Source organism: Thalassophryne amazonica, chromosome 17, assembly GCF_902500255.1.
Source record: "Thalassophryne amazonica chromosome 17, fThaAma1.1, whole genome shotgun sequence".
NCBI lineage: Eukaryota > Metazoa > Chordata > Actinopteri > Batrachoidiformes > Batrachoididae > Thalassophryne > Thalassophryne amazonica.
This window is the reverse complement of record NC_047119.1, coordinates 74,125,088-74,151,589: the sequence shown is the minus strand read 5'-3', so window position 1 is coordinate 74,151,589 and position 26,502 is coordinate 74,125,088. Positions and strand designations below refer to the sequence as shown.

Sequence of the window (26,502 nt, the reverse complement as noted above, 5' to 3'; positions counted from 1 at the left end):
AGATGATGTGGGCAGGTCTTCCAGTGTTTGATCTATCTGATGGCTCCTGCTATGAGTGTGTCTGAGGGAACTGATTGGGGTGATTGATGTATGGCAGGAGGCAGGGTTTAATTAGGTTCAGTTCTGACGTGACACTTGGTGGTGGTGTGGCGGTCTGACACACCAGCCTATATGAGTCTCACCTGTGTGAGGAGTGAGAGGTTGTGTGGTGGTTTTGTTGTGGAGAGACAGAAAAACGTGACCATGCAATAAGGATGCTGCTGCAGCATTGCAAGAAGAAGAGGCCAAGTTGATGCACGCCACCACCGAATATTTGTGTTTTCACCTTCAAAAAAACCCAACAAAACCGAGAACCCTAAACTATGTGTCGTGCGCAGACTGGCCGCTGGACCAAAGCAGCTTTAAGGAGTGTGTCCAAACGGGGAGAGCTGTTTACGTGGACAACAGAAGGAACCGACAGTGAGTCAGAGACACACACACACACACCAATGGATGTATGGAATGGAAGTAAATTCATTTTTTCCCCTCAAAATTCTACTCACAACACCCCATAATGACAACATTTTTTTTAAATGTCCATCCATCCATTTTCTTCCGCTTTATCTGGAGTCGGGTCGCGGGGGCAGCAGCTCAAGCAAAGCCGCCCAGACCTCCCGATCCACACACACACCCCCCAGCTCCTCCAGGGGAACCCCAAGGCATTCCCAAGCCGGCCGAGAGATGGAGTCCCTCCAGCGTGTCCTGGGTCTTCCCCGGGGCCTCATCCCAATGGGACATGCCTGGATCACCTCTCCAGCGAGGCGTCCAGGGGGCATCCGGAAAAGATGCCCGAGCCACCTCAACTGACTCCTTTCGACGTGGAGGAGCAGCGGCTCGACTTCGAGCTCCTCCCGAGTGACCGAACTCCTCACCCTATCTCTAAAGCCCAGGTTACACATAGACGGTTTTGTCGGCGGGCAGTACGTAGACCGAAGTTCGCGGTAGTTACGGCTGTTTTCGCGGTGGAAAGGGGCAGAGCATTTCGCCGGCGTTTTGAGAGCCGTACTAGCCGCAAATGCACGGATATAACGCCGCTAAATCCACCAAATAAAGCAGCGTTTTGACGCCGTAGCATCCGACACACGTCAGGCAACGGGGGTTAATACCCAGTTCTATCCTTTACAATCGCAGGTTAAGACGCGCGTGAGAACGGCGGTGTTCTGCTGCCGCCGATAATGCACTGTGTACCGCTGGATTTATCCAGGCAAATCCTGCGTTACTCCAGGAACTTTTGCACATAGGCACCACCCCCAGAGTATAATAGGCTGAAGCAGCTGTCACTTCAGGGGGAGGGAGCTCATCTCTCAGCCTTTTATTCTCCTTTCCTTTTCCCCTCCTCAACGTGTTGCTCATCTCCACTACAGGGCTCTCCTCTGTTTCTGAACCAGACCTCTTGGTAAGTCCTTGCCGCTGCCAGTTTTCTTTTAGGAGGCATACTGGAGCTTCTCTGCAAAAATATCTGGAGCTGGCCGCGAGTGAGAGGCCTGCATGCAGCGCACTAGCGTTTTTATATTGACCGCCGCCTATCGGCCGTTTGGAACGCCATTAACCGGGAGGTGGCATTTAGAACGACGTACTGTCTGCTAGCGCCGCTGTTTTGTCTGCCTCTGTCGCCGGTTAAAACGCCTTTGAGGACGCCGATGTGGGCTCTATCGCCGTTTTACACGCCATTGGTTAGGGATACAACACCGGCCACCAATTACGGCGGTGTAAACTGCGGCACTACAGGAAGGAGCAGGATGACACGGCGATTAAAAAGTATCAAACGCCGTTGTTCGCGTTGACTCCGTCGTCACACGAATTCTCTGGGAGCGCTCCCGGAATTATTCGACATGTTGAATAATTTTTTCGATGATTCTCGGTAAAGCCGGAACTAAGCCACGCCCCCTAGTGCCGTAGTTGCCAACTGCGTGTGATCCTTAAGACGGCCAAAAACTCTTCCGGGACGCTTCCGGGAGCGCTTACTGTCTATGTGTAAACAGGGCTTAAGGGAGCGCCCAGCCACCTTGCGGAGGAAACTCATCTCGGCTGCTTGTACTTGCGATCTTGTTCTTTCGGTCATGAGCCAAATCTCATGACCATAGGTGAGGATCGGAACGTAGATCGATCGGTAAATCTAGAGCTTTGCCCCCCTACTCAGCTCTCTCTTCACCACGACGGTCCGATACAGCGACCGCATCACTGCAGATGCTGCACCGATCTGTCTATTGATCTCATGCTCCATCCGTCCCTCACTCGTGACCAAGACCCCGAGATACTTAAACTCCTCCACCTGAGGCAAGGACACTCCACCAACCTGAAGAGGGCAAAGCACCTTTTTCCGGTCGAGAACCATGGCCTCGAATTTGGAGGTGCTGATTTTCATCCCGGACGCTTGACACTCGGCTGCAAACCGCCCCAGTGCACGCTGAAGGTCCTGATTTGACGAAGCCAACAGAACCACATCGTCCACAAACAGCAGAGACGAGATTCTGTGGTTCCCAAACCAGACCCCCTCTACACCCTGGCTGTGCCTAGAAATTCTGTCCATAAAAATAATGAACAGAACCGGTGACAAAGGGTAGCCCTGGCAGAGGCCAACGTGCAGTGGAAACAGGTTTGACTTACTACCGGCAATGCGAACCAAGCTCCTGCTGCTGTCGTACAGGGACCGGATAGCCCTTAGCAAAGGACCCCGGACCTCGTACTCCCGGAGCACCCCCGACAGGGTGCCCCAAGGGACACGGTTGAACGCCTTCTCTAGATCCACAAAACACATGTGGACTGGTTGGGTGAACTCCCATGAACCCTCGAGCACCCGATGGAGCATGTAGAGCTGGTCCAGTGTGCCGTAACCAGGACGAAAACCACACTGCTCCTCCTGAATCCGAGGTTCGACCATCGGTCAAATTCTCCTCTCCAGTACTCTGGAATAGACCTTACCGGGTAGGCTGAGGAGTGTGATCCCCCTATAGTTGGAACACACCCTCCAGTCCCCCTTCTTAAACAGAGGGACCACCACCCCGGTCTGGCAATCCAGAGGCACTGTCCCCGATCGCCACGCGATGCTGCAGAGGCGTGTCAGCCAAGACAGTCCCACAACATCCAGAGACTTAAGGTACTCAGGATGGAATTCATCCACCCCAGGAGCCTTGCCACCGAGGAGCTTTCTAACCACCTCGGTGACTTCGGCCTGGGTAATGGATGAGTCTGCCTCTGAGTCCCCAGTCTCTGCTTCCTCTTCGGAAGACATGACGATGGGATTGAGGAGATCCTCGAAGTATTCCTTCCACCGCCCGACAACATCCCCAGTCAGGGTTAACAGCTCCCCACCCGCACCATAAACAGTGCTGGTGGAGAGCTGCTTCCGCCTCCTGAGGCATCGGACGGTTTGCCAGAATCTCTTCGAGGCCGACCGATACTCCTCCTCCATGGCCTCCCCGAACTCCTCCCAGACCCGAGTTTTTGCCTCTGTGACCACACGGGCTGCGGCACGCTTGGCCTGCCGGTACCTGTCAGCTGCCTCCGGGGTCCCACCTACCAACAAAGATAAGTAGGACTCCTTCTTCAGCTTGACGGCATCCCTTACTTCTGGCGTCCACCACCGGGTTTGGGGATTGCCGCCGTGACAGGCACCAGAGACCTTGTGACCACAGCTACGAGCGGCCGCATCGACAATGGAGGTGGAGAACATGGTCCACTCGGACTCCATGTCTCCAACCTCCCCCGGGATCTGGGAGAAGCTCTCTCGGAGGTGGGAGTTGAAGACCTCACTGACAGAGGGTTCCGCCAGTCGTTCCCAGCAGACCCTCACGATAGGTTTGGGCCTGCCAGGTCTGACCGGCTTCCTCCCCTCCCAGCGGATCCAACATGTGGCCAAAGGTCAGATGATACGACTACAAAGTCGATCATTGACCTCCGGCTCAGGGTGTCCTGGTGCCACGTGCGCTTATGGACACCCTTGTGCTCGAACATGGTGTTCGTGATGGACAAACTGTGACTAGCACAGAAGTCCAACAACTGAACACCACTCGGGTTCAGATCGGGGAGGCTGTGCTTCCCGATCACCCCCCTCCAGGTCTCACTGTCGCAGCCCACGTGGGCGTTGGAATCCCCCAGGAGAACAATGGAGTCCCCAGTCGGAACGCTATCTAGTACCCCTCCCAGGGACTCCAAGAAGGTCGGGTACTCTGCACTGCCGCTCGGCCCGTAGGCCGAGACAACGGTGAGAGACCTGTCCCCGACCCGAAGGCGTAGGGACGCGACCCTCTCGTTCACCGGAGTGAACTCCAACACATGGCGACTGAGCTGGGGAGCAATAAGCAATGCGACCCCAGCTCTCCGCCTCTCCCCGTGGGCAACGCCAGAAAAATGAAGCGTCCAGCCCCTCTCCAAGAGTTGGTTACCAGAGCCCAAGCTGTGCGTGGAGGTGACCCCGACTATCTCTAGTCGGTATCTCTCAACCTCCCGCGCAAGCTCAGGCTCCTTCCCCCCCCAGCGAGGTGACATTCCACGTCCCAACAGCCAGGGGCTGTGAGCATGGACCGGGCCGCCGGGCCACCCGCCCTCGTCTGCCACTCAATCCTCTCTGCACCCGACCCCCATGGCCCCCTCTGCAAGTGATGAACCCACAGGAGGGAAGGCCCACGTCACTCTTTCGGGCTGAGCCTGGCCGGGCCCCACAACATAGCTCCTAGGATCTTCCGGATACGCAAACTCCCCCACCACAATAAGGTGGCGTTTAGAGGGGGAGTGAAATGTTTAATTTATTAATTATTATTATTATCTTTTTTAATTAATTAACAAACATTTCAAAAATGAAATGTTTGTTAATTTATTAAAAATAAAAAACTAAGAAATCACATGTCTATAAGTATTCACAGCCTTTGCTCAATACTTTGTTGATGCACCTTTGGCAACAGTTACAGCCTCAAGTCTTCTTGAATATGATGCCACAAGCGTGGTGCACCTGTCTTTGGGCAGTTTGGTCCATTCCTCTTTGCACCACCTCTCAAGCTCCATCAGGTTGGATGGGGAGCGTCGGTGCACAGACATTTTCAGATCTCTCCAGAGATGTTCAGTTGGATTCAGGTCTGGGCTCTGGCTGGACCACTCAAGGACATTCACAGAGTTGTTCTGAAGACACTCCTTTGATATCTTGCCTGTGTGCTTAGAGTCATTGTCCTGCTGAAAGATGAACCGTCGCCCCAATCTGAGGTCAAGAGCGCTCTGGAGCAGGTTTTTATCCAGGATGTCTCTGTACATTGCTGCATTCATCTTTCCCTCAATCCTGACTAATCTCCCAGTTCCTGCTGCTGAAAAACATCCCCACAGCATGATGCTGCCACCACCATGCTTCACTGTAGGGATTGTGACCAGAGAATTTTGTTTCTCCTGGTCTGAGAGTCCTTCAGGTGCCTTTTGTCAAAATCCAGGTGGGCTCCCATGTGCCTTTTACTAAGGAGTGGCTTCTGTCTGGCCATGCTACCATACAGACCTGATTGGTGGATTGCTGCAAAGATGGTTGTCCTTCTGGAAGGTTCTCCTCTCTCCACAGAGGAATGCTGGAGCTCTGACAGAGTGACCATCGGGTTCTTGGTCACCTCCCTGACTAAGGTCCTTCTCCCTTGATCACTCAGTTTAGACGGGCAGCCAGCTCTAGGAAGAGTCCTGGTGGATCTCAACTTCTTCCATTTACAGATGATGGAGGCCACTGTGCTCACTGGGACCTTCAAAGCAGCAGAAATGTTTGTGTACCGTTCCCCAGATTTGTGCCTCCAGACAATCCTGTCTCAGAGGTCAACAGACAATTCCTTTGACTTCATGCTTGGTTTGTGTTCTGACTGTCACCTGTGGGACCTTATATGTAGACAGGTGTGTGTCTCAACTGAATTGACCCCAGTGGACTCCAATTAAGCTGTAGAAACATCGCAAGGATGATCAGTGGAAATACTTTCTGTGGATTCACTCATGCGTAAAAAGCGCAGGTCACTCCCACACTAAATTCCGCACATAGGGAGAGACGTCAGAGGCTAGTTTTGTGCATAATGCAGCTCTATAGCAAGACTTGTCTTTGCATAAAAATAATTTGTTTGGGGAATGTGGAAGGCTCAACGGGTTCTTGAACTGGTAGAGCCCGAGTGTACCATCCTGGAATCTCTGAATTTTGAAACTCAGTGGGTCTGGTAATATAATTAAGTTTGTACATAAAAATTTCATACTGATTATTCAAAAGATATATTACTCAAAAGTTTGAATTTTGGCAAGGAATGTGGCTCCTGTGTTGGTCTCCATCTTTCTGGCTTAAACATGAGTGAAGGGTTCTGTTCTGTCAGAGCTGGGGGACTTACTTGTCTTACTTCCTCAAGTGGCCCACACTGTTTCGCATGAGGTTACATGAGAGAAACTTACTTGCACATCCTTGAATAGCAGTTCTAGAATTTACCTCCAGACAAATTTACTCAAGACGTTGGACAAAAGTAAGCAAGTTGTTTAGAAGGACTGCCAGGTACTTAAATGTGTACTTATTATCTCGTTAATTTTGATTTCCGCATATGAATTTTGTTTGATCCGATGAGTATTACAAAAAACATAAATTTGATTTTCCAGATGTTTAAGGTTAACTTGAGACAGCAACAAAGTTATTATTTTAATATATTTACATTTTTTGTAGGATCATACAATGACGACAAAAACAAAAAATCAATATTATCTGCATATAGGAAGACATTGCACCGCCACGAGAAAACAACGTTCCAATTTTAGAGGACAAACTCCTATTTCAGATATCTACACTGCAAATGTCTTAAAGTGAAGGTGACACGGTATGTAATGTTTTTTTGTTTTTTTTGAGTTTTTCACAACAACAGTTTGAAATTTAGGGCAGCACGGTGGCTTAGGTGGTTAGCACTGGTGCCTCACAGCGAGAAGGTCATGGGTTCAATTCCCAGCTGTGGCCTTTCTGTGTGGAGTTTGCATGTTCTCCCCATGTTTGTGTGGGTTTCCTCTGGGTGCTCCAGTTTCCTCCCAAAGACATGCGGGTTAGGTGGATCGGAATCTTTAAATTGTCCGTAGGTGTGTCTGTGGGTGTGTACGTGTTTGTTTGTCTCTTTGTGGCCCTGTGACAGACCAGCGTCCTGTCCTGGGTGAACCCAGGATGTTTTACTTTACTTTAACTATGTGAGAGTCATGTTCTTTGATTTCTCCAGCGCTTTCAACACCATCAGACCGGCGCTGCTGCGGGGGAAACTGGAGGACACAGGTGTGGATGGACATCTAGCTGCCTGGACCATCGACTACCTCACTGACAGCCCGCGGTACGTGCGGCTGCGCGGCTGTCAGTCTGAGGTGGTAAGGTGCAGCACCGGGGCCCCCCAGGGCACTGTCCTCTCGCCTTTCCTCTTCACCCTCTACACCTCAGACTTCACCTACAACACGCACAGCTGCCACCTCCAGAAGTTCTCTGATGACTCCGCCATTGTGGGTTGTGTGTCTGAGGGGAACAAGCTGGAGTACCGGTCGGTCATCACAGACTTTGTGGACTGGTGTGAGCGCAACCACTTGTCTCAACACCAGTAAGACGAAGGAGATGGTGATCGACTTAAGGAGGAAACCACCACCTCACCCACCGGTGAACATCCAGGGGGAGGACATAAAGACTGTGGACAGTTTCAAATACCTGGGTGTTCACCTCAACAGCAAACTGGACTGGACTCACAACACCGACGTCCTGTACAAAAAAGGCCAGAGTCGCCTCCACCTCCTGAGGAGACTGAGATCCTTTGGAGTGAACAGGCCTCTGCTTAAGACCTTCTATGACTCTGTTGTAGCCTCACCTCTCCTCTATGCTGTCGTCTGTTGGGCCCCGGGCAGCACAGAGTGGGAGAGAAAGAGACTGAACAAGCTGGTCAGGAAGTCCAGCTCAAATCCATCATGGACAACTCCTCTCACCCTCTGCACCGGACTGTAGTGGAGCTCAGCAGCTCGTTCAGTGACAGACTGAGGCACCCTCAGTGCAAGAAGGAACGATACCGCAGGTCGTTCCTCCCTGCTGCTGTCAGACTGTACAATAACACTGTGAAATAACCACATGCAATAATATGTCCACAAATCATGTGCAATAACAACTCGTTTACAAATCACTGCACTAATGTCACCTTATCACATCTAAACACCACTTCACATTTTGGAAAGATGCTCCTATCTCCCTTTCAATCCCAATCATGTTTATATATGTATATGTGTATGTGTGTGCATATGGGTATGGGTGTATATGCGTGTGTGTATATATATATATATATATATATATATATATATATATATATATATATATATTCTATTTCTACCTCATTTCTTATGTCTTGTACTGTTACAAGTATTATTATTATTCCTTATTCTTGCACACGCTGTTTGATGAACATTTTCCTCTACTCGAACCCATCTTGTGTGTTTTTTAAGAGCTGATGTAACGTGTGAGTTTCTCCTCTGTGAGATCAGTAAAGTTTATCTTATCTTAGGACACAACTCCACATTAGATGGAGAAACATGGCAGGAGTGGGATTCAAACCGGGAACCTTCTGCACTAAAACCAAGCACACTAACCACTTATTCACCACCTCTGCCAAATCAGTGTAATAGTACTGGTTTTTTTTTTTCTTATTGATGAAATATCTAATACTTATCGTATGCACTTTATTGATCAGACAATTTGTAGTATTACTCTGAATGCAGATCTCAGGGATGGAATTACAAAATTTTGATTGGATTGGGGGGGGTGTTACATTTAGATGATTAATCATCTTAACTTCACCATAGAACAGCTCAAAGCCTTTTAACCCCTGGGTGCTGGACTGTCGCTGCCCACTGCCCCTAGTGGTTGGATTGTGTCTAACTGTAATTAGGATGCTTAAATGCAGGGGACAGATTTCGTTGCATGTATGTTTATATATATATATATATATATATATATATATATATATATATATGTGTGTGTGCAATGACAACGCTCTTCCTCTTAAGACTTGACACTTTTAAGGTGACAGTCTGCTCTTTGGAACATTTGGTATGAATGAGGAGATTTCGTCTTTCCTCTATTAGTTTAACTGTATTTATGTTTGTGCTCCGTGTGCTTTCGTCTCTGACCTGATCAGTGATGTGATGTGTCGTGTTTGTGTCTTTGAGATCATGGAGGTGGGGGTGTGGACACACACTGCCGTGTCTCCTCCCTTTGGATTTCGTCTGCTTTGAGACTCCGGTTAATGAGTGACGGTCTCGTTTGTTTGCCTGATGCCTGTCCTCTCTGACTGATCAGCACACAATGGCGTTGAAACGTTGGTGTGTTTGTACTCTTACAGGTCGTAAATCTATCGCTGTCCTCCAGTCCAACATTGATTTCTACATGTCTGCTGTTGCTTGCTTGAAGGTTGTTTCTGTGAAAATATGAGCTCAGCTATTTAGTGTCTCTCTAGCAAACACTGCTTCCCCCGTCCTCGCCGGAGGCAGAGACTGCTTTATGATTTTAGTCCTGCTCCTCTTATGGGGACTTGTGTCACAGCTGTTTAGATCAGGTACTGCTCTCTTAGTACTGTGTTTTTTTTAAAAGTGTCGTGTGTGTGTGTGCGTGTGTGTGTGTGTGTGTGTTGGGGGGGACTGATGTTAACATATATATGCTACTATTACCCACTCCTTGACCTGCAAAGAGCAGCACAACCTCACACCAGTAAGGGTTACCTCTGCTTCTTAAAAATACTGCCTGCAGAACCTGTCAAACAATACATTGGGAAGAGGAAAAACGTATGAGTTGCACCTTTTTGTCTTTATGCGGAACTCACTATGAACTCTATGTAGCACATGTGCACGCCGCAGCATGTGCTGTTACTTTCAGGAACATAAGGATTTTAAATTCCAAAATAAACATGATGGACAAATAAAGGTCCATTGGACAGCATGTTGGATGTTATTTGATGCAGTTTGGACAAAAGAAGAGCACTGATTGGAAATACTACAATAGGTAAAAACATGAGTCTGGTAGTGTTTTGTGTTTTTTTTAAATCAGGTAGTTAATTTGGGATTTTTGTGCATTGGTGTTGTGTACATTTTTAATTGCCTCTTTTTCTCATTCGTTTATTTTGTTTCATGCTTTGATTCCTATAAAAATGGTTGTTATTAATAAGGAATTCATGATTTATTTCTTTACTTTTTTGGTCCATAAGTCACATGACCTCTCAAACTAGCAGTGAAACCATGACTTATACTCTGTGAGTTCCAGGAAACCACAGGCTGCCGAGCCTGGATGCAGTGGCGGTAAAGCCTTTGTTAAATGGACTAAACACGAGTCACGTCTCTTGCAGGTTCTCGGCTGCTCCGAGGAGTGCAGCAGGATGAGTGGGGCGGCGCTGGCTGTTGAGATAGTGGTGGTGTTTTTCCTGGCCCTGTTCCTGCTGCACCGCTATGGCGACTTTCGTAAGCAGCAGCGCATGGTGTTATTTGGCACGCTGCTGGCTTGGTACCTGTGTTTCCTGATCGTCTTTATCTTGCCTCTGGATGTGAGCACGGTCAGTAGGGGATGCAGACGTGTTCCTTCTCAGGACGTTTTGAGATTCTTTGTGCAAACACTTTAACTTCACGTGACTTTCTGTTGTCTTTACAGACCATATACAGGCAGTGCAAAATCAATCAGGAGCAGCATGTGTTTGTTTCCACCGTCAGCCCCTTACCCATCAATCAGACGGCCGGAAACACATCTGTCCTTCCGACTAAAAGGTTAGTGTGTCACATTGGCAAGACAATGTGTATTAAGGTGTAAGGTTAATGGGCAGTGGTGTGTATAGACTACACTCTACATCATTAATCAGCTGTGTGCCTGAGGTGCCTGTTAGCAAGTTCTTATGTTTTTGGCACCTGGTCCATAGTGGTGGTTGCTGTTGATCTGGTTTAGAGGGACCTTAGAAAGATCTGCAGCCCTGGAACTGGCCACGTCCAGATACACCTGCCTTTGGCGTGGTTGCCCTAGTGTTGGGGAAATCAGCAGTTTCTGTGATGGAATGGCAACTTCCAGCGATGGCAGGTATCACCCCGTCAACAGGGTCGTAGTCAAGACTAGAAACCTAGTGACCAGGCGGGGTTTGAGCTGACGCCGTCCTGACGCAAAATCTTCAAGGCTGGATGCAAGATATAAAATGTACCACATCCCCGAGCCACAACGTTTCTGGGATACGGGTGTCCCACGCATTCAGAATGCTCAAAACTTGATTTTTAGAATAACATCTCCATTTTCTTTGATTCTCCTTGCTGCCAGCAGCGAGTCACTGTGTCTGTTTCTCTGCCTCCTGCAGACAGGAGGCAGAGAAACCTGCTGTCAACTTGATGTGTTGAGTGTAGGTCTGTAAAGGCCAAGAGAGTAGGCACCAGCCTGCACCTCTCTGTCCACAAAGTTTGGAAGAATAAAACGAAGTGGTTAACTTGCATTTTTCTTACAAACGAGGAACCTAAGTCAACACGTACTGAACAGCACTTATTACATCAAGTCACTCGTCAATAAATAAATAAATTATAAAGGTGCTGCAGAGTGAATTTGTCTGGTGTGAATCACAAACATTTAACAAAAAACACTGTTTTACACTCTGAGAAAAACATTATTTTGGATTGTCTGCATTCAAGACTAAGTTGAATTTCTCCAGATGGCACTGTGCTACATCAAAAGCAGACTGCAAGAATTCAACTGCCTTTGTCACTGAGTTTGAACAACAGTAGATTACAGTGTCATCTGCATAAAGATGATAGAAGGTGCTTGATAGGTTTGTACACAGATCAGTAATATAAAGTGTGAACAAAATAGGTCCTAAAACTGAACCTTGAGAAGGTTCAGTTTTAGTTCAGTTCAGTTTTTTGACCTCAAGGAAGGCGGAACGAACACCAGCCATCTGAATGTGTTGCGTCCTACTTGCCAAATAATCGGCACACCAAGAAATTGGGCGGCTCACTAGGAGACATCGCACCAGAAGCAGATCTCGCAACCTTCCAAAACTTCTTGGGAACTTTAAAATTTTCAGTGGCTTTAGATAAATAAAATTCAGATTTAGTCTTCTTAATTAAGAAGGTGCACTTGTAATGGAGCTGACGAAAAGTTATTCAGTCAGCCTCTGTTTTAGTTTTTCATGCCTTGGACCCTGCACGGTTCCTTTCTTTTGAAAGGTTTCCCATTTCAGTGGAAAACCAAGGATTATTCCACCACTTTATCCTAAATTTATGTAATGGAGCAGGTTTATTAATAAGCTTCAAGAATTTATCATGAAAAAATGGCCAGGCCAACTCAATATCAGCAAATAGAGATATTCAGTTCCACCCGAACATAGACAGATCATGCAAGAAAGCCTGCTCACAAAAATGTTTAAAATCTCTTAGTAAAATGCATGGTTTGGTTTTGGGGAGTTTGGTATTCCTGACGACTGCAATCGCACAATGGCCACTCAGATTGTTCCCAAAAACCCTGACATCAGAATACTAGTGTTTAAACATTGACCTTGAGACCAGAGGATCCCTGGTTCAAACCCCAGTGTGGCCAGACAATCACTATGCACCCTTAGGCAAGATCCTTAATCCTGTAGTTGCTCCCGGTGTGTAGTGAGCGCGTTGCATGGCAGCACCCTGACATCGGTGTGTGAGTGTGTTTGTGTGATTGGGTGAATGTGAGGCATCATTGTAAAGCGCGTTGAGCTTCTGATGCAGATGGAAAAGTGCTCTAAATATGCATTCCATTTATCATTTAAATTCAGGAGCGACGATCTAGAGGGATGTTTGACGTTGGGTCGAGTTGGACTGTCTATTAACTGACTTAGAGTCAGTGAGTCACAGATAGATTTTAGGTTGTCTGTATCTGAAGACAAGCAATCAAGGTTTGGATGTGAACACAGGGGAAAAAAAGAGCAATATCATTTCAGTACCACAGCCAGCGGGCGAACAATGAGCAGCGCTGTGCACCTCAATTTTTTTTTTTTTTTTTAATGAATATAGTTCATTTTATAAAGTGCTGTCATAAAACACACAATGAGTCAGCTGATGTCTGCTGAGTTCATCAGAAAGTTTTGTGTGTGTCCAAATCTGAACAGATCAGAAAGAGAGATTTCTCTTCTACTTCTGCTGTGGCTGATGGTTCATTCTGTGCTTCTGAAAGCTTCGGTGTCAATTCAGCACAAATGGACATGAAGCTCAACTGTAAAGTTGGAATAAGGTGCTGTGGACTGATGAAACTAAAATTGAGTTATTTTGACATAACAAGGGGCGGTATGCTTGGCTGAAAAATAACACAGCACTCCAAGAAAAACACTTGCTACCTACAGTAAAATTTGGAGGTGGTTCCATCATGCTGTGGGGCTGTGTGGCCAGTGCAGGTACTGGGAATCTTGTTAAAGTTGAGGGTCACATGGATTCCAGACAATATCAGCAGATTCTTGAGAACAGTGTTCATGAATCAGTGACAAAGTTGAAGTTGTGCTGGGGCTGGATATTTCAACAAGACAACGACCCTAAACACTGCTCAAAATCTACTAAGGCATTCATGCAGAGGAACAAGTACAACATTCTGGAATGGCCATCTCAGTCCCCAGACCTGAATATTATTGAAAATCTGTGGTGTGATTTTAAGTGGGCTGTCTGTGCTCAGAAACCAACAATCCTGAGATGTTTTGTAAAGAAGAATGGTCCAAAATACCTTCAACCAGAATCCAGACTCTCATTGGAAGCTATAGGAAGCATTTAGAGGCAAAAGGAGGATCTACTAAATATTGATGTATTTTTTCTGTTGGAGTGCCCAAATTTATCCACCTGTCTAATTTTGTTTAAAGAATTACTGCAGACTTTCTGTAAATCCTATAAACTTCATTTTACTTCTCAAATATCACTATTATGATATATTTAACTGAAATTTCTGATCCAGACAACCAATGATTTATAAAGGAAAATCATGAAAATCATCAGGGGGGCACAAAGTTTTACATACAACTGTAATAGTAGCTGAACCTGATGAACCAGATTCTTTACTGTCACTGAGCTGCTTTAGTCCATTCTGTTTGAATGAGCATCAGTCTGGTGCTCACAAGGTCACAGGTTCAATCCCTCCAACGCACAACAAAAATTGTTTGTAATGTGATTGACTGAGCAGTTCTTTGAACCCTGAAGTCCTGTCACACTTCCAGAAGCTTCTCTCATCTCCAACAAACTAAGACCATCATGTTCTCTCTGTGTTGGGTTTGACATGTGCTATTTTATTTCCTGTCCCTGTGACAGGACATGGAAGCCGTGCTACAAACCGTGGAGCTACATTCCTGACGGGATCATGCCTGTGTTCTGGAGAGTGGTGTACTGGACCTCCCAGTGCCTGACATGGTCAGCATCGACCCCGAATGTACTGATGTGACACTGTGTTGTCCCGGCAGTGATGTCTGCTGCTCAGGTTTGTTGTTTTTGAAACCGCTTCGTATGATTTGTGTTTTCAGGCTGTTGCTGCCTTTCATGCAGTCCTACGCCCGCTCTGGAGGCTTCTCAATCACTGGCAAAATCAAAACGGCTCTCATTGAAAATGCAATCTATTATGGAACGTACCTGCTGATCTTTGGCTCTCTCCTCATATACGTGGCTGCTCACCCCGAGCTGCACCTGTCCTGGTAGGTCAAACGTGACAGTCCATGTCAAATCACTGGCTTCATACTTGAACAACAAAAACTAGACTTCGTAAACACCAGCTTCATGTCTTGGTTAGTTCTTTAGGTATTGGGACCTGATGCTGATTTGAACTTTGAAATTAGTGGTACAGAAAGTCATTATTTTTGAACTCTTCACACTCGATACATGGAATTTTCAGGAAGGAGTTCCATATCTGCATATTTGTGAATTTATATGTTCCTGAAAAAAATGGTTTGTGCTTTGGAGCAATTTTGTCCTGTTATCTCCACTTTGAAGTCCATCAGATCTTTCAAATTGTCATATTTATTTATGTTGTACTATTTTGATAAGATTTTCTAAACAAACAAAAATTACTTATGAGGCATTAAAAATGGGGGAGGAAAAAAATCAGACCTTTATTTCAGGTGCATATTGTGCATGTATAACGAGGTCGACCATAAAAAGAATGATAGCAGTGGAAAGAGCAAATATTCATTCATACGTACACAAAATATGACGTTGGAATCTTGAACCTAGTCTGGTCTCAGAGCATGTGCTTGTGCTGTCACTTTGTCCACCACACTAAGGAATTCTCCTCCTCAGAGGAATTATTCGGTGATTCACAGTTTACTGGCGAATTAGCCACAAGAACTCTGGGACTGAAGATGTCTTAGATCCCAGCAGGAGGATCAACCTGACACAAGTGCTCAACTGAGCCGAGGCAACGTGACGGTACAGCAAGACTGAACGGTCCACGAGAACTGTGAAGGGATGTGGTATAGTTTTAGAGGAAAAAAGGACTTTGATTCCTCTGTGAACAGGTCGAGGTCACTACACCACAGATGCCAAGTCACCTGGTTAGATTCTTCTAATAAACACCTGCTTGTCCACTCTCAGGGGCATCACAGCCCACTTTCTCAGCTTCCTGTATAGAATTTCCATCCAGCTGTGCGCTATGTCTTCTCTGGAACATATTCAGAGTGAATCAGCTGGACAACTCTGATCAACGTTCAAGGTCTGTGTGTCAAAGAACCACATTCCATTTGGACCAACCATTGTGTCCATGTCTGCAAGTCCTGCAGCCAGACGGCTTGAAAGTATCCATTGTCAGGGTTCTGCTTTGTGTGTAGGCAGTCAGTCATTTGACTCTCGTCTTCTAGTCTTGTAAAAATTAGACACATTGCTTTAAAATGTTTCAGTCAAGATTTAATAACTTCCACCAAGGACATAATTAAATAATCAGTGTTTATTTATTTATTGGTCTGTCTGTCTGTTAAGCAGGATTACATCAAAACTACTACACGGATTCTCACCAGATTTTAGCCACAGACAGATGTTAGACCAAGAAAGACTCCATTAACTTTTGGAGGTGATCTGGATTGGCAGATGCCGGAAAGGTCCGATTGTTCTTGTTGAGTTTTTTTCCCCCTGCCACTGAAGACGATCTCAGTTCAGTTAACTCTGTGTTGTCATGTTTGAAATATCAAAATTTCTCTTGCCTCTTTTCTTTTGTGTGTGACAAGTTTCTTTTAATTTGTACATGCTTTTGTTGTTCAGTTCTCAGTGTTGAGCACTTTGAGACATCCAGTGTGAAAGCTCAGCATAAATAAAGCAGAACACACACAAGATATAGAATTACATGAAATTAATTTCACTAAGTAAGTAATTGCACAGGGTATGAAAATTGTGTTTGGGAATTAAACTGCAGCAGGAAATTAATTTCAATCTTATGTAGTCATAAACATTCAGAGGGTCTGCAGTGCCCTCTAGTGGATGATGTGCTGGACATCAGTGTCAAAAATAATGGATATATGAATGTATGTGTCTTTATGTCAAAGTATCCAAAATGAGCAGTTTTTATTAACTCTGCTCTATGACTCCAACTTAAAATCCTCTGTAAATAATTTCAACTCCCAGGAAGACTTTTGGCATCTTGTACACTAGAGGAGTTAGTGGATGATGCAGTCATCATGGTTGGAACAGCTGGTGCTTTGGAGTAGTCAGGACAACTTGGAGCTGAACACGCTCAAAACTGTTGAGACTTTAGTGGATTTTAGGAGACGCCCCTTGACACTGCCCCCTTTCACCATGTCCCGTAATGCCATGTCACGTGTAGAAACCGGACTTGAAATCTCTCACGACCTGAAGTTGGAGAGCAACATCAGCTCCCTCCTCCAAAAGGTCTTCTGATCCAGCTGGATGTGTCCTGTGCACATCCACCGCAGTCTGATTCAGAGCTGTCGCAAGACGGGACAGAAACGAACCGCAGCGAACTGTCAGATCAGCAGAAAAGACCATTGGACCTCCCCTGCCTACCCTCCAGGACTTGTACTTCTCAAGAACAAGGTTTAGGGTAGAGAAATCACAAAGGATCCCAAACACCCTGGACACAGTCCTTTTCATCTCCTCCCAATGGAAGATATGACAGAACGATGTCCACCAGAACCAGAAGACATAGGGACAGTTTCTTCACCCGCGACATCAGCTTCATCACCAGTTGACCACCAACACATGTGATTCCATCACACTTGACCACTAGACCATCATTGGAGCTGATGGTCTAGTGGTCAAGCTTTCGGCTTCAGACCAGAGGATCCTCAGTTCAAAACCCAGCCAGACTGGAAAATCCCATAGTTACTTCTGGTTTGTTGTGAGTGTCTTGCATGGCAGCACCCTGACATCAGTGTCTTTGTGTGAATGGATGAATGTGAGGCATCATTGTAAAGCACTTTGAGCTTCTGATGCAGATGGAAAAGTGCTATATACAGTGGCTTGCAAAAGTATTCAGCCCCTTAGTATTTCACGCTTTTATTTATGGCATTTCAGTTACAAAAAGTACATCAGTCTTCTCAAAAGAAAAATTTCTAAAGTTATCTTCCTTTAGACTCAAACTAAAAGTAAATCTCTACAACTTGATATCAATTATTAAAAAATATAAAAGCCAAGATGATAAATGGTAAATGGACTGCATTTATAAAGCACCTTTCCATCTGCATCAGACGCTCAAAGCGCTTTACAATTATGCTTCACATTCACCTGAAGCGGGTCTGTAATCAACCGCTTCTGCAGCCGCTGTTCTTGAAGCTTGAACCAACGAAGCAGTGCTCCGATCCACTGCTTCGTCGGTTCATTGCTTCGCTGCTTTTCAGAAGTGGCAAGTCTGCTTCTTAACCCCCCTCAAAGCCATTAAAATTTGTCAACCATGAGTCACTTTTGTGTGGAGTAAAGTCACTAACTGGGACTCTTGTATTGTTGCAGGTAAGAAACGAGAATCGCCCTCCGTTCTGTTCACACAGCTCCAAACGCTGTGCCACTCTCTGCCGAGTCCGGTGGGAATTAATAACTAATAACTTCAAAGTGAATCACTGTTTTAAATCAAATGACACCTCTTTCCAAACAACAACAAACGTGTTTTTTTTCCTTCCAAAATGAGACGTCCTGCGTTCTTTAGTGACATTGATGTTGACATGCAGCCGGCTGAGCTCAGCTCAGAGGTACGGAGTTAAATTTGTGACATTAATGTCTGAAAGGAAATGCTTTTGAGAAAAACTGCAGATTTTGTTTATTTCCTTCCAGAGATCAAGGATCCAGTGACCAATTTCATATTTATTTACTTTAAGACTCAATAAAATGTTGACATAGAAAATCTGTAAAGCCTACTTTTAGTACACAGAAAATTCACAGGAGGTATTGATAAGGGAATCGATAAGGAATCAGATCATTAAGTGGATTCAATAATGGTATCAATATTGATAACATCTTATCAGTACCATCCCTTATTATTTATGTTAAAATGTGCTAGTTATGCCAGACGTTTAAAAACACACAGAGATGTTTAAATGTTTTTTTTTTAAATGTTTAAAATATGACAAAAGGTAAAAATAGAAAGTTCTTTAAAAACATTTTAAATGTTTACAAAGGCTGTAAAATGTGTAAATCCATAGATGGTCCCTTACAAACACACAAATACTTTTAGAATGTGTTTAAGATGTGTAAAAGAATAAAAAGAAACACACGAAGATATTGAAAGTGTGTGTTGTGTGCCGGGTGGGGGGGGCGCAGCTATTCATTTGTTCTGAAGGGGGTCACACTCCCACACTTTGAAAACCCCCTGCCATAAACAAATTAAAATGTGTGAAATACCAAGGGGCTGAATCCTTTTTGCAAGCCACTGTAAATGCAGTCCATTTAGACGTGCTTCTACACCCACCTGACTGCTGTTTGCACTCTTTCACTGTTGTCCTACACGCAGTGTGGGAGTTACGTGGACAATAGGTCCTGTCTGCACACAAGTGTACATTGTCTGTATACTGTGTTGTACTGTAGGTTGTGTACTTCATAGTGCATGTTGTCTGTGTGTGTTTGCTAGAGGGACATCAACTTCCAGAACCACAGAACTTGTGCCTTTTAACAAACTTTGCAAAGAAATTTGGTTCTAATTTTAATCTGAGGATCGTGCATGAAGTAGAGGTCAGTCAGCCTTTTCTCCACAGCGAAGGCACCAAGGCTGCTGGTTTCCATAGCATGAGAATAATGATTCCATTAATCACCTGAAAAGACTCCAGACTGTGTCAGAAGCAAGAAAAGCCTCCTCAACTCTGAGGCCTTTTATGATGATGCAACCAGAGTGTCTTTGTGTCTCAGGTATGGGCTCCAGACCATTGGAATTACAGCAGCCAACACCTGGGGACTTTTCTTGCTGGTCTTACTGCTTGGTTACGGACTTGTGGAAATTCCACGCTCCTACTGGAATGCATCTCGCCACGGACACCTGCTTATTAAGACGTATTTCAAGGCTTCGAAGCTAATGACAGAGAAGGCAGATGCAGAGGAGAACCTGGAGGATGTGATGGAGGTGGGTGTAAGATCCTCTTAATGTTCTTGTAATTTTCAATTTCAATTTATTACATTTTATATAGCACCAAAATACACCAAAGCTGCCTGAAGGTGCTTCACTCAAGTAAGGTCCAACCTTACAAACCCTGAGAGCAAGAACACAAGGTGACAGTGGTAAGGAAAAACTCCCTCTGAGGAAGAAACCTCAAGCAGACCAGACTCACAGGGATGACCCTCTGCTTGGGCCATTCTAACAGTTACAAGGTTTTTACAAAGTATTACAAAGCTAAAGAAACAGAAAACAGGAAATCAAAACATGTGCTGCATCAGCTTCAGGCCTGGCATCTCGTGCTCAGTCCGGCATCCTGTTGTACACAGTCGCCACTCCCACACACTTCCCTCTGCACCTCGGACAGAGAGAAAAAGAGCAGAATCAGTCAGCCGGAAACATTACACCTAAAGTAGGTATAATTCATCAGCAGTAAATTAACATGAAAGCGGAGGAAATACTAAGGTGATTGTTGGCTGCTAGCCCTAAGCTTCACGAACAGACCCAGAATTTAGAGAAAGTTGAGGCCGAGACCTGTTCCATTACTAATAAAATGATTTTAAAAGGATAGGAAGCGTAGTAACATACTATGCCAGTATGCTAGCCATACGAAAGGGAAAATAAGTGCGTCTTAAGGCTGGACTTGAAAGCCTGCACAGAATCTGACTATTTTATTGACGCAGGGAGATCATTCCACAGAACAGGGGCACGATAAGAGAAAGCTTTGTGACCCACAGACTTCTTATTCACCCTAAGGACACAAAGTAGTCCTGCACCCTGAGAACACAGAGCCCGGCCCGGTACGTAAGGTTTAATTACCTGGTCCACGTCATATGGTAAGGTTCTGTACTTTTGTCTTGGCCCACCACACCAGCCACAGTAGTGATCGGATATTTAGCTGTGATCTGGGCCTCTGTGTGTGGATGGTTATGTGTTTGTGGCCGTCACCACAATTCGGTTTCGGGTGCTCTCAAGGGGATCAAGACTCTGTGTCCTAGATTAAGGTTATTGATGCTCACTAATTGGACAACAGACTGTTGCTGTCACTGTTTGTTCATGTGTGGTTGTTTGTCCTGGTAAGTTGTATGGTTGGGGCCCCATCTCCTTGGTGTCTCACTTCTCATCACTTCACAGTTATTGTCTTCACCACTTGTCTTTTGTTCTTGTCTGTCTTCGTGTTGTTTTGGTGGTCGGCCCTTACTGATAGAAGTTGTCGGTTGGCTTTGAGTAGGATGGTGTCGACTGATCAGGAAGGGCGGATGGGGAGTTTTTTACACACACACACACACACACACACACACACACACACACACACACACACACACACACACACACACACACACACACACACACACACACACACACACACACACACACACACACACACACACCACATTCACTCCTGCACTACATACCTTCTGTCTTGCAAGAATAAATTGCATATATGTGTATTAATGTACATAAATGGTTTTGCCAGTGTGGCATTTACCAATCACTATATATGCAGACGGGAAAAAAAAAAAATTCTGCTTCCTGTCAAAAGTCTGGCTGCAGCATTTTGAACTGATTGGAGAGCCCTAATGCTGGCCCGCAGTAAACCAGAAAATAGAACATTGCAATAGTCCAATCCAGAAGAGACAAACGCATGACTCAGGGTCTCAGCATCAGCCATAGACAGGATGGGACGAATCTTCACTATATGTCACAGGTTGAAAAAAGCAGTACTCATAATATCTCTAATGTGGAGGTCAAAGGACAACGGAGGATCAAAAATTACCCCAAGGTTCCTCACTTTGTCAGTGTGATGTATGACACACGAACCTAGGCTAAGCGCCAGCTGGTCAAATTGATGACAATGTCTCACTGGACCAAGAACCATCATTACAGTTTTGTCCAAGTTTAAAAGTAGGAAATTGCTGGACATCCAGCTTTTCACTGCTGCAAGGCAATCATCTAAGGATTTTATGTGGATGAGATTACCAGCAGTTATCGGCATGTATAACTGAGTATCATCAGCATAGCAGTGAAAGGTAATCCCAAAATGCCACAATATGTGCCCAAGGGGTGATATATAAAGGGAGAAAAGCAAGGGGCCAAAGATGGATCCCTATGGAACCCCAAATTTCATGTCACAAAGGTTAGAGGTTGTGTTACTGTACAAAACACAGTGAAAATGACTGGATAGATATGACATCAACCATGCAAGGGCACTCCCAGTAATCCCAAAGTAATGTTTCAGCCTGGCAAGTACAGTGAGGAAAATAAGTATTTGAACACCCTGCGATTTTGCAAGTTCTCCCACTTAGAAATCATTGAGGGTGTCTGAAATTTTCATCTTAGGTGCATGTCTACTGTGAGAGACATAATCTAAAAAAAATAAAAAAATCCGGAAATCACAATGTATGATTTTTTTAAATAATTTATTTGTATGTTACTGCTGCAATAAGTATTTGATCACCTACCAACCAGCAAGAATTCTCTCTCTCACAGACCTGTTAATTTTTCTTTAAGAAGCCCTCTTATTCTGCACTCTTTACCTGTATTAATTGCACCTGTTTGAACTTGTTACCTGTATAAAAGACACCTGTTCACACACTCAATCAGTCACACTCCAACCTGTCCACCATAGCCAAGACCAAAGAGCTGTCTAAGGACACCAGGGACAAAACTGTAGACCTGCACAAGGCTGGGATGGACTACAGGACAACAGGCAAACAGCTTGGTAGAAGACAACAACTGTTGTGATTATTTATTAGAAAGTGGATGAAACACAAGATGACTGTCAGTCTCCCTCGGTCTGGGATTCCATGCAAGATCTCACTTTGTGGGGTAAGGATGATTCTGAGAAAGCTCAGAACTACACAGAGGACCTGGTCAATGACCTGAAGAGAGCTGGGACCACAGTCACAAAGATTACATTAGTAACACATGATGCTGTCATGGTTTAAAATCCTGCAGGGCAGCAAGGTCCCCCTGCTCAAGCCAGCACATGTCCAGGCCCGTTTGAAGTTCACCAGTGACCATCTGGAAGATCCAGAGGAGGCATGGGAGAAGGTCATGTGGTCAGATGAGACCAGAATAGAGCTTTTTGTAATCAACTACTCTTATCATATTTAGAGGATGAGAACAACCCCAAGAAAACCATCCCAACCGTGAAGCATGGGGGTGGGAACATCATACTCTGGGGGTGCTCTTCTGCAAAGGGGACAGGACGACTGCACCGTATTGAAGGGAGGATGGATGGGGTCATGTATTGTGAGATTTTGGCAAACAACCTCCTTCCCTCAGTAAGAGCATTGAAGATGGTTCATGGCTGGGTCTTCCAGCATGACAATGACCCCAAATACACAGCCAGGGCAACTAAGGAGGGGCTCCGTAAGAAGAATTTCAAGGTCCTGGAGTGGCCTGGCCAGTCTCCAGATCTGAACTCAATAGAAAATCTTTGGAGGGAGCTGAAACTCCAAATCTGAAAGATCTAGAGAAGATCTGTATGGAGGAGTGGACCAAAATCCCTGCTGCAGTGTGTGAAAACCTGGTGAAAAACTACAGGAAACATTTGACCTCTGTAACTGCAAACAAAGGCTACTGTAGCAAATATTAACATTGATTTTCACAGGTGTTCAAATACTTATTTGGAGCAGTAACATACAAATAAATTATTAAAAAAATCATACATTGTGATTTCCGGATTTTTTTTTTTTAATTATGTCTCTCACAGTGGACATGCACCTAAGATGAAAATTTCAGACCCATCAATGATTTCTAAGTGGGAGAACTTGCAAAATTGCAGGGTGTTCAAATACTTATTTTCCTCACTATAAAATGTGATGATCCACGGTATCAAATGCAGCACTGAGATCTAACAGCAACAGAACCGTAGTGGTGTCTGAATCCATTGTAAGCAGAAGATCATTCACCACTTTAGTGACAGCCGTCTCTGTGGAATGATATTTTCTAAAAGCAGACTGCAGTGGCTCAAAGAGATTATTCTCAGTATGATAGTCCACGAGCTGCCGTGAAACCACTTTTTCCAGAATTTTAGAGCGAAATGATAGATTTGATATCAGCTGATAGTTTGTCAATACACTAGGGTCAAGATTAGATTTCTTAAGTAATGGTTTAATCATTGCAGATTTGAAACATTTAGGAACAGATCCAGAAGTTAAAGAAAGATTAATAATTTACAGCACGGACCACAGGTCCTTAAACAGTTTTGTTGGTATAGGATCAAATAAGCAGGTTGTGCTTTTTGTTGATGTTACGAGTTTTGTCAGCATGTCTAGAGAGATACGATCAAATTCTGTAAATCTAGGTAATACCTCAGTAATGGTGCCCACATCAATAGCAGGGTGTAGTGGCTGGGTTAAGGCATGCTGGGATATGTTTAACCTGATGTCTTCTATTTTCTTCTCAAAGTAATCCAGGAAATCTTGCAGAGCGAACTACAGGTGGTTGTCCATGAATAAGTGTTGCCACCGTGTCGAACAAGAACTTTGATTTATGCTTGTTTTTGTTGATCAAATCAGAGTAATAGGTCCACTTTGTAGCCAGTAATGCATGTTTATAGTCTTGAATACATGGGTGCGAGTCATCCATTTTATGATGGTCTTCCATCTGTCAAAATTAATATTCCTTTATTTGTTATTTTTTGTTGTTGTTTTTAACAAAATGGGCGAAAACCAAAGAATTCCATGTGGAGATTTCACAATAATATGATGAGCGCCTGAATGAAACCAAAGCAGACAGACGAGTTACACGAGCTGTGATTGGTTGGAAATTGAAGTGACTCAGCTGTAATGAAGCCACTGGACACTTTTGGTTTGAGACTTGAGCATCACACACTGTGTGCTTTTCACTACGGAATTTCAAATATTATTTTCTCCGTTGTAATCAAAGGTAAGAACACTACAATTAATAAGACATTGCTTCATAATGAAAATAGAATGGAGATGGCAAAAAAAAACCTTTCTGCTCAACATAGGTGGTATGGGTTGGCGCGGACTTTACCCCAGCGCCCTCTGGTGACTTTTTGGCCACTGAAAATGTCGCAGAGCTCAGTACAAATACATGTAAAAAGTAAACCAGTTTGGTTCATTTTGAAGCAACCTGGGGGGATGATGACCTCTGAATGACCTTAAAAATAATCTTTAATATCTCAGAAACTAAAGCTGCACAAATGAAAATCTTGACGGCACAAACGAAGCACTAAAAAAACAGACCAGTCTGGTCATTTTGACGCAAGCTGGGGGGATGATGACCTCTGAATGACCTTAAAAATAATCTTTAATATCTCAAAAACCATAGCAGCACAAATGAAAACTTTAACGGCACAAATCTGCACACATGGAGCACTAACCACTCAGTGTGTTTGCTTGGATTTTATTACGTGGATGGGGGTCAGCTTCACAGAGCTAACATAGTTACCTGGACAGGTGAGAAAAGTCACTGAAACACATTCAAATGATAACGACTGTTACCATTTTAGTCAAATGTCCTTAAATCTATTGAAAAAGATCACATTGCCCAAAAACATGCTGAATTAATAGCAAAGCAACGCCTCACAAGTCCAAACCAAGAGGGGAAAAAAATCAGCACAACCCCATCTGAAAAATATGTGCGCCCCCCCCCCCAAAAAAAGATAAGATAATACATACATTTGAATTTAATTTTGACATTAAAAATCCTTCCAGTCACTGTATTAGGGCGAAGTTATGAGCTAAAATAAGTTATAATAAAAATATGTGAAAAATTTACATTCATATTTGATTCAGTTGACTATTATTGATTAAAATATGATTTAACAGAAAAACTCTGGAAACTGTGAGTAGATATTGAATATGATATCAGAGTGAACTGAAGTCAGATAATCTCATAGGTTTCGTGTAGAATCCATTTAAATTCTCACAGAAACTGAATCATCTGCAGTAATGCTCTACTGGTGGTTGGCTCTCACTGCGGTATTGTATCACTTCCTGTTCCGGAGCACAGCGGTGTTTTTCTGTATCTGTTAGCTGTTTAATCTGTGCAGTTAGATTGATCTAGTTATCTAGATTACGATTTGTTTCCCAGTGTAATCTTCATGTGCCTTAACTAAAGCACTCTCTCTGCTGAATCACCTCTAAATTATTTTCACATTCTTCACTTTGTGTGTTTTTAGGAATCTGCTAGCTTAGCGCAGCTATTAGCTCTTAGCCGGTTTAGCATGACGGCTTCTCCTGTCTCTCCCGCACTTTTCTGCTCTGGGTGTGAAATGTTTAGTTATTCCTCGGCCTCCTTTAGCAGTAACGGTACTTGTAATAAGTGTAGCTTATTCGTAGCTTTGGAGGCCAGGCTGGGCAAATTGGAGACTCGGCTCCGCACCTTTGAAAATCCTACAGCTAGCCAGGCCCCTGTAGTCGGTGCGGACCAAGGTAGCTTAGCCGCCGTTAGCTGCCCCCCAGCGGATCCCGAGCAGCCGGGAAAGCAGGCCGGCTAGGTGACTGTGAGGAGGAAGCGTAGCCCTAAACAGAAGCCCCCTGTACACCACCAACCCGTTCACATCTCTAACCATTTTTCCCCACTCGGCGACACACCTGCCGAGGAACAAACTCTGGTTATTGGCGACTCTGTTTTGAGAAATGTGAAGTTAGCGACACCAGCAACCATAGTCAAATGTCTTCCGGGGGCCAGAGCAGGCGACATTGAAGGAAATTTGAAACGGCTGGCTAAGGCTAAGAGTAAATTTGGTAAGATTGTAATTCACATCGGCAGTAATGACACCCGGTTACGCCAATCGGAGGTCACTAAAATTAATATTGAATCGGTGTGTAACTTTGCAAAAACAATGTCGGACTCTGTAGTTCCAGTGTTGCCAGATATGAAATATGAAACTATCATACCAAAACCTCAAAATTATCGTATTTTGGGAGAAATGATCATACACAAACAAAACGCATACAACG

General features: G+C 44.6%; 1 protein-coding gene across 1 annotated transcript in view; it reads left to right on the top strand.

Moving 5' to 3' along the window:
* Positions 1-358: 358 nt before the first annotated feature.
* lmbrd2b (LMBR1 domain containing 2b) overlaps positions 359-26,502 on the top strand; it is a 90,818-nt gene continuing 64,674 nt past the window's right edge. The window contains exons 1-6 of the mRNA XM_034192299.1: positions 359-459; positions 10,368-10,571; positions 10,667-10,779; positions 14,302-14,400; positions 14,511-14,678; positions 19,321-19,531. Coding sequence (XP_034048190.1) covers positions 10,398-10,571; positions 10,667-10,779; positions 14,302-14,400; positions 14,511-14,678; positions 19,321-19,531 — 765 coding nt within the window. The 5' untranslated portion in view covers positions 359-459; positions 10,368-10,397. The remainder of the gene's footprint in view (positions 460-10,367; positions 10,572-10,666; positions 10,780-14,301; positions 14,401-14,510; positions 14,679-19,320; positions 19,532-26,502) is intronic.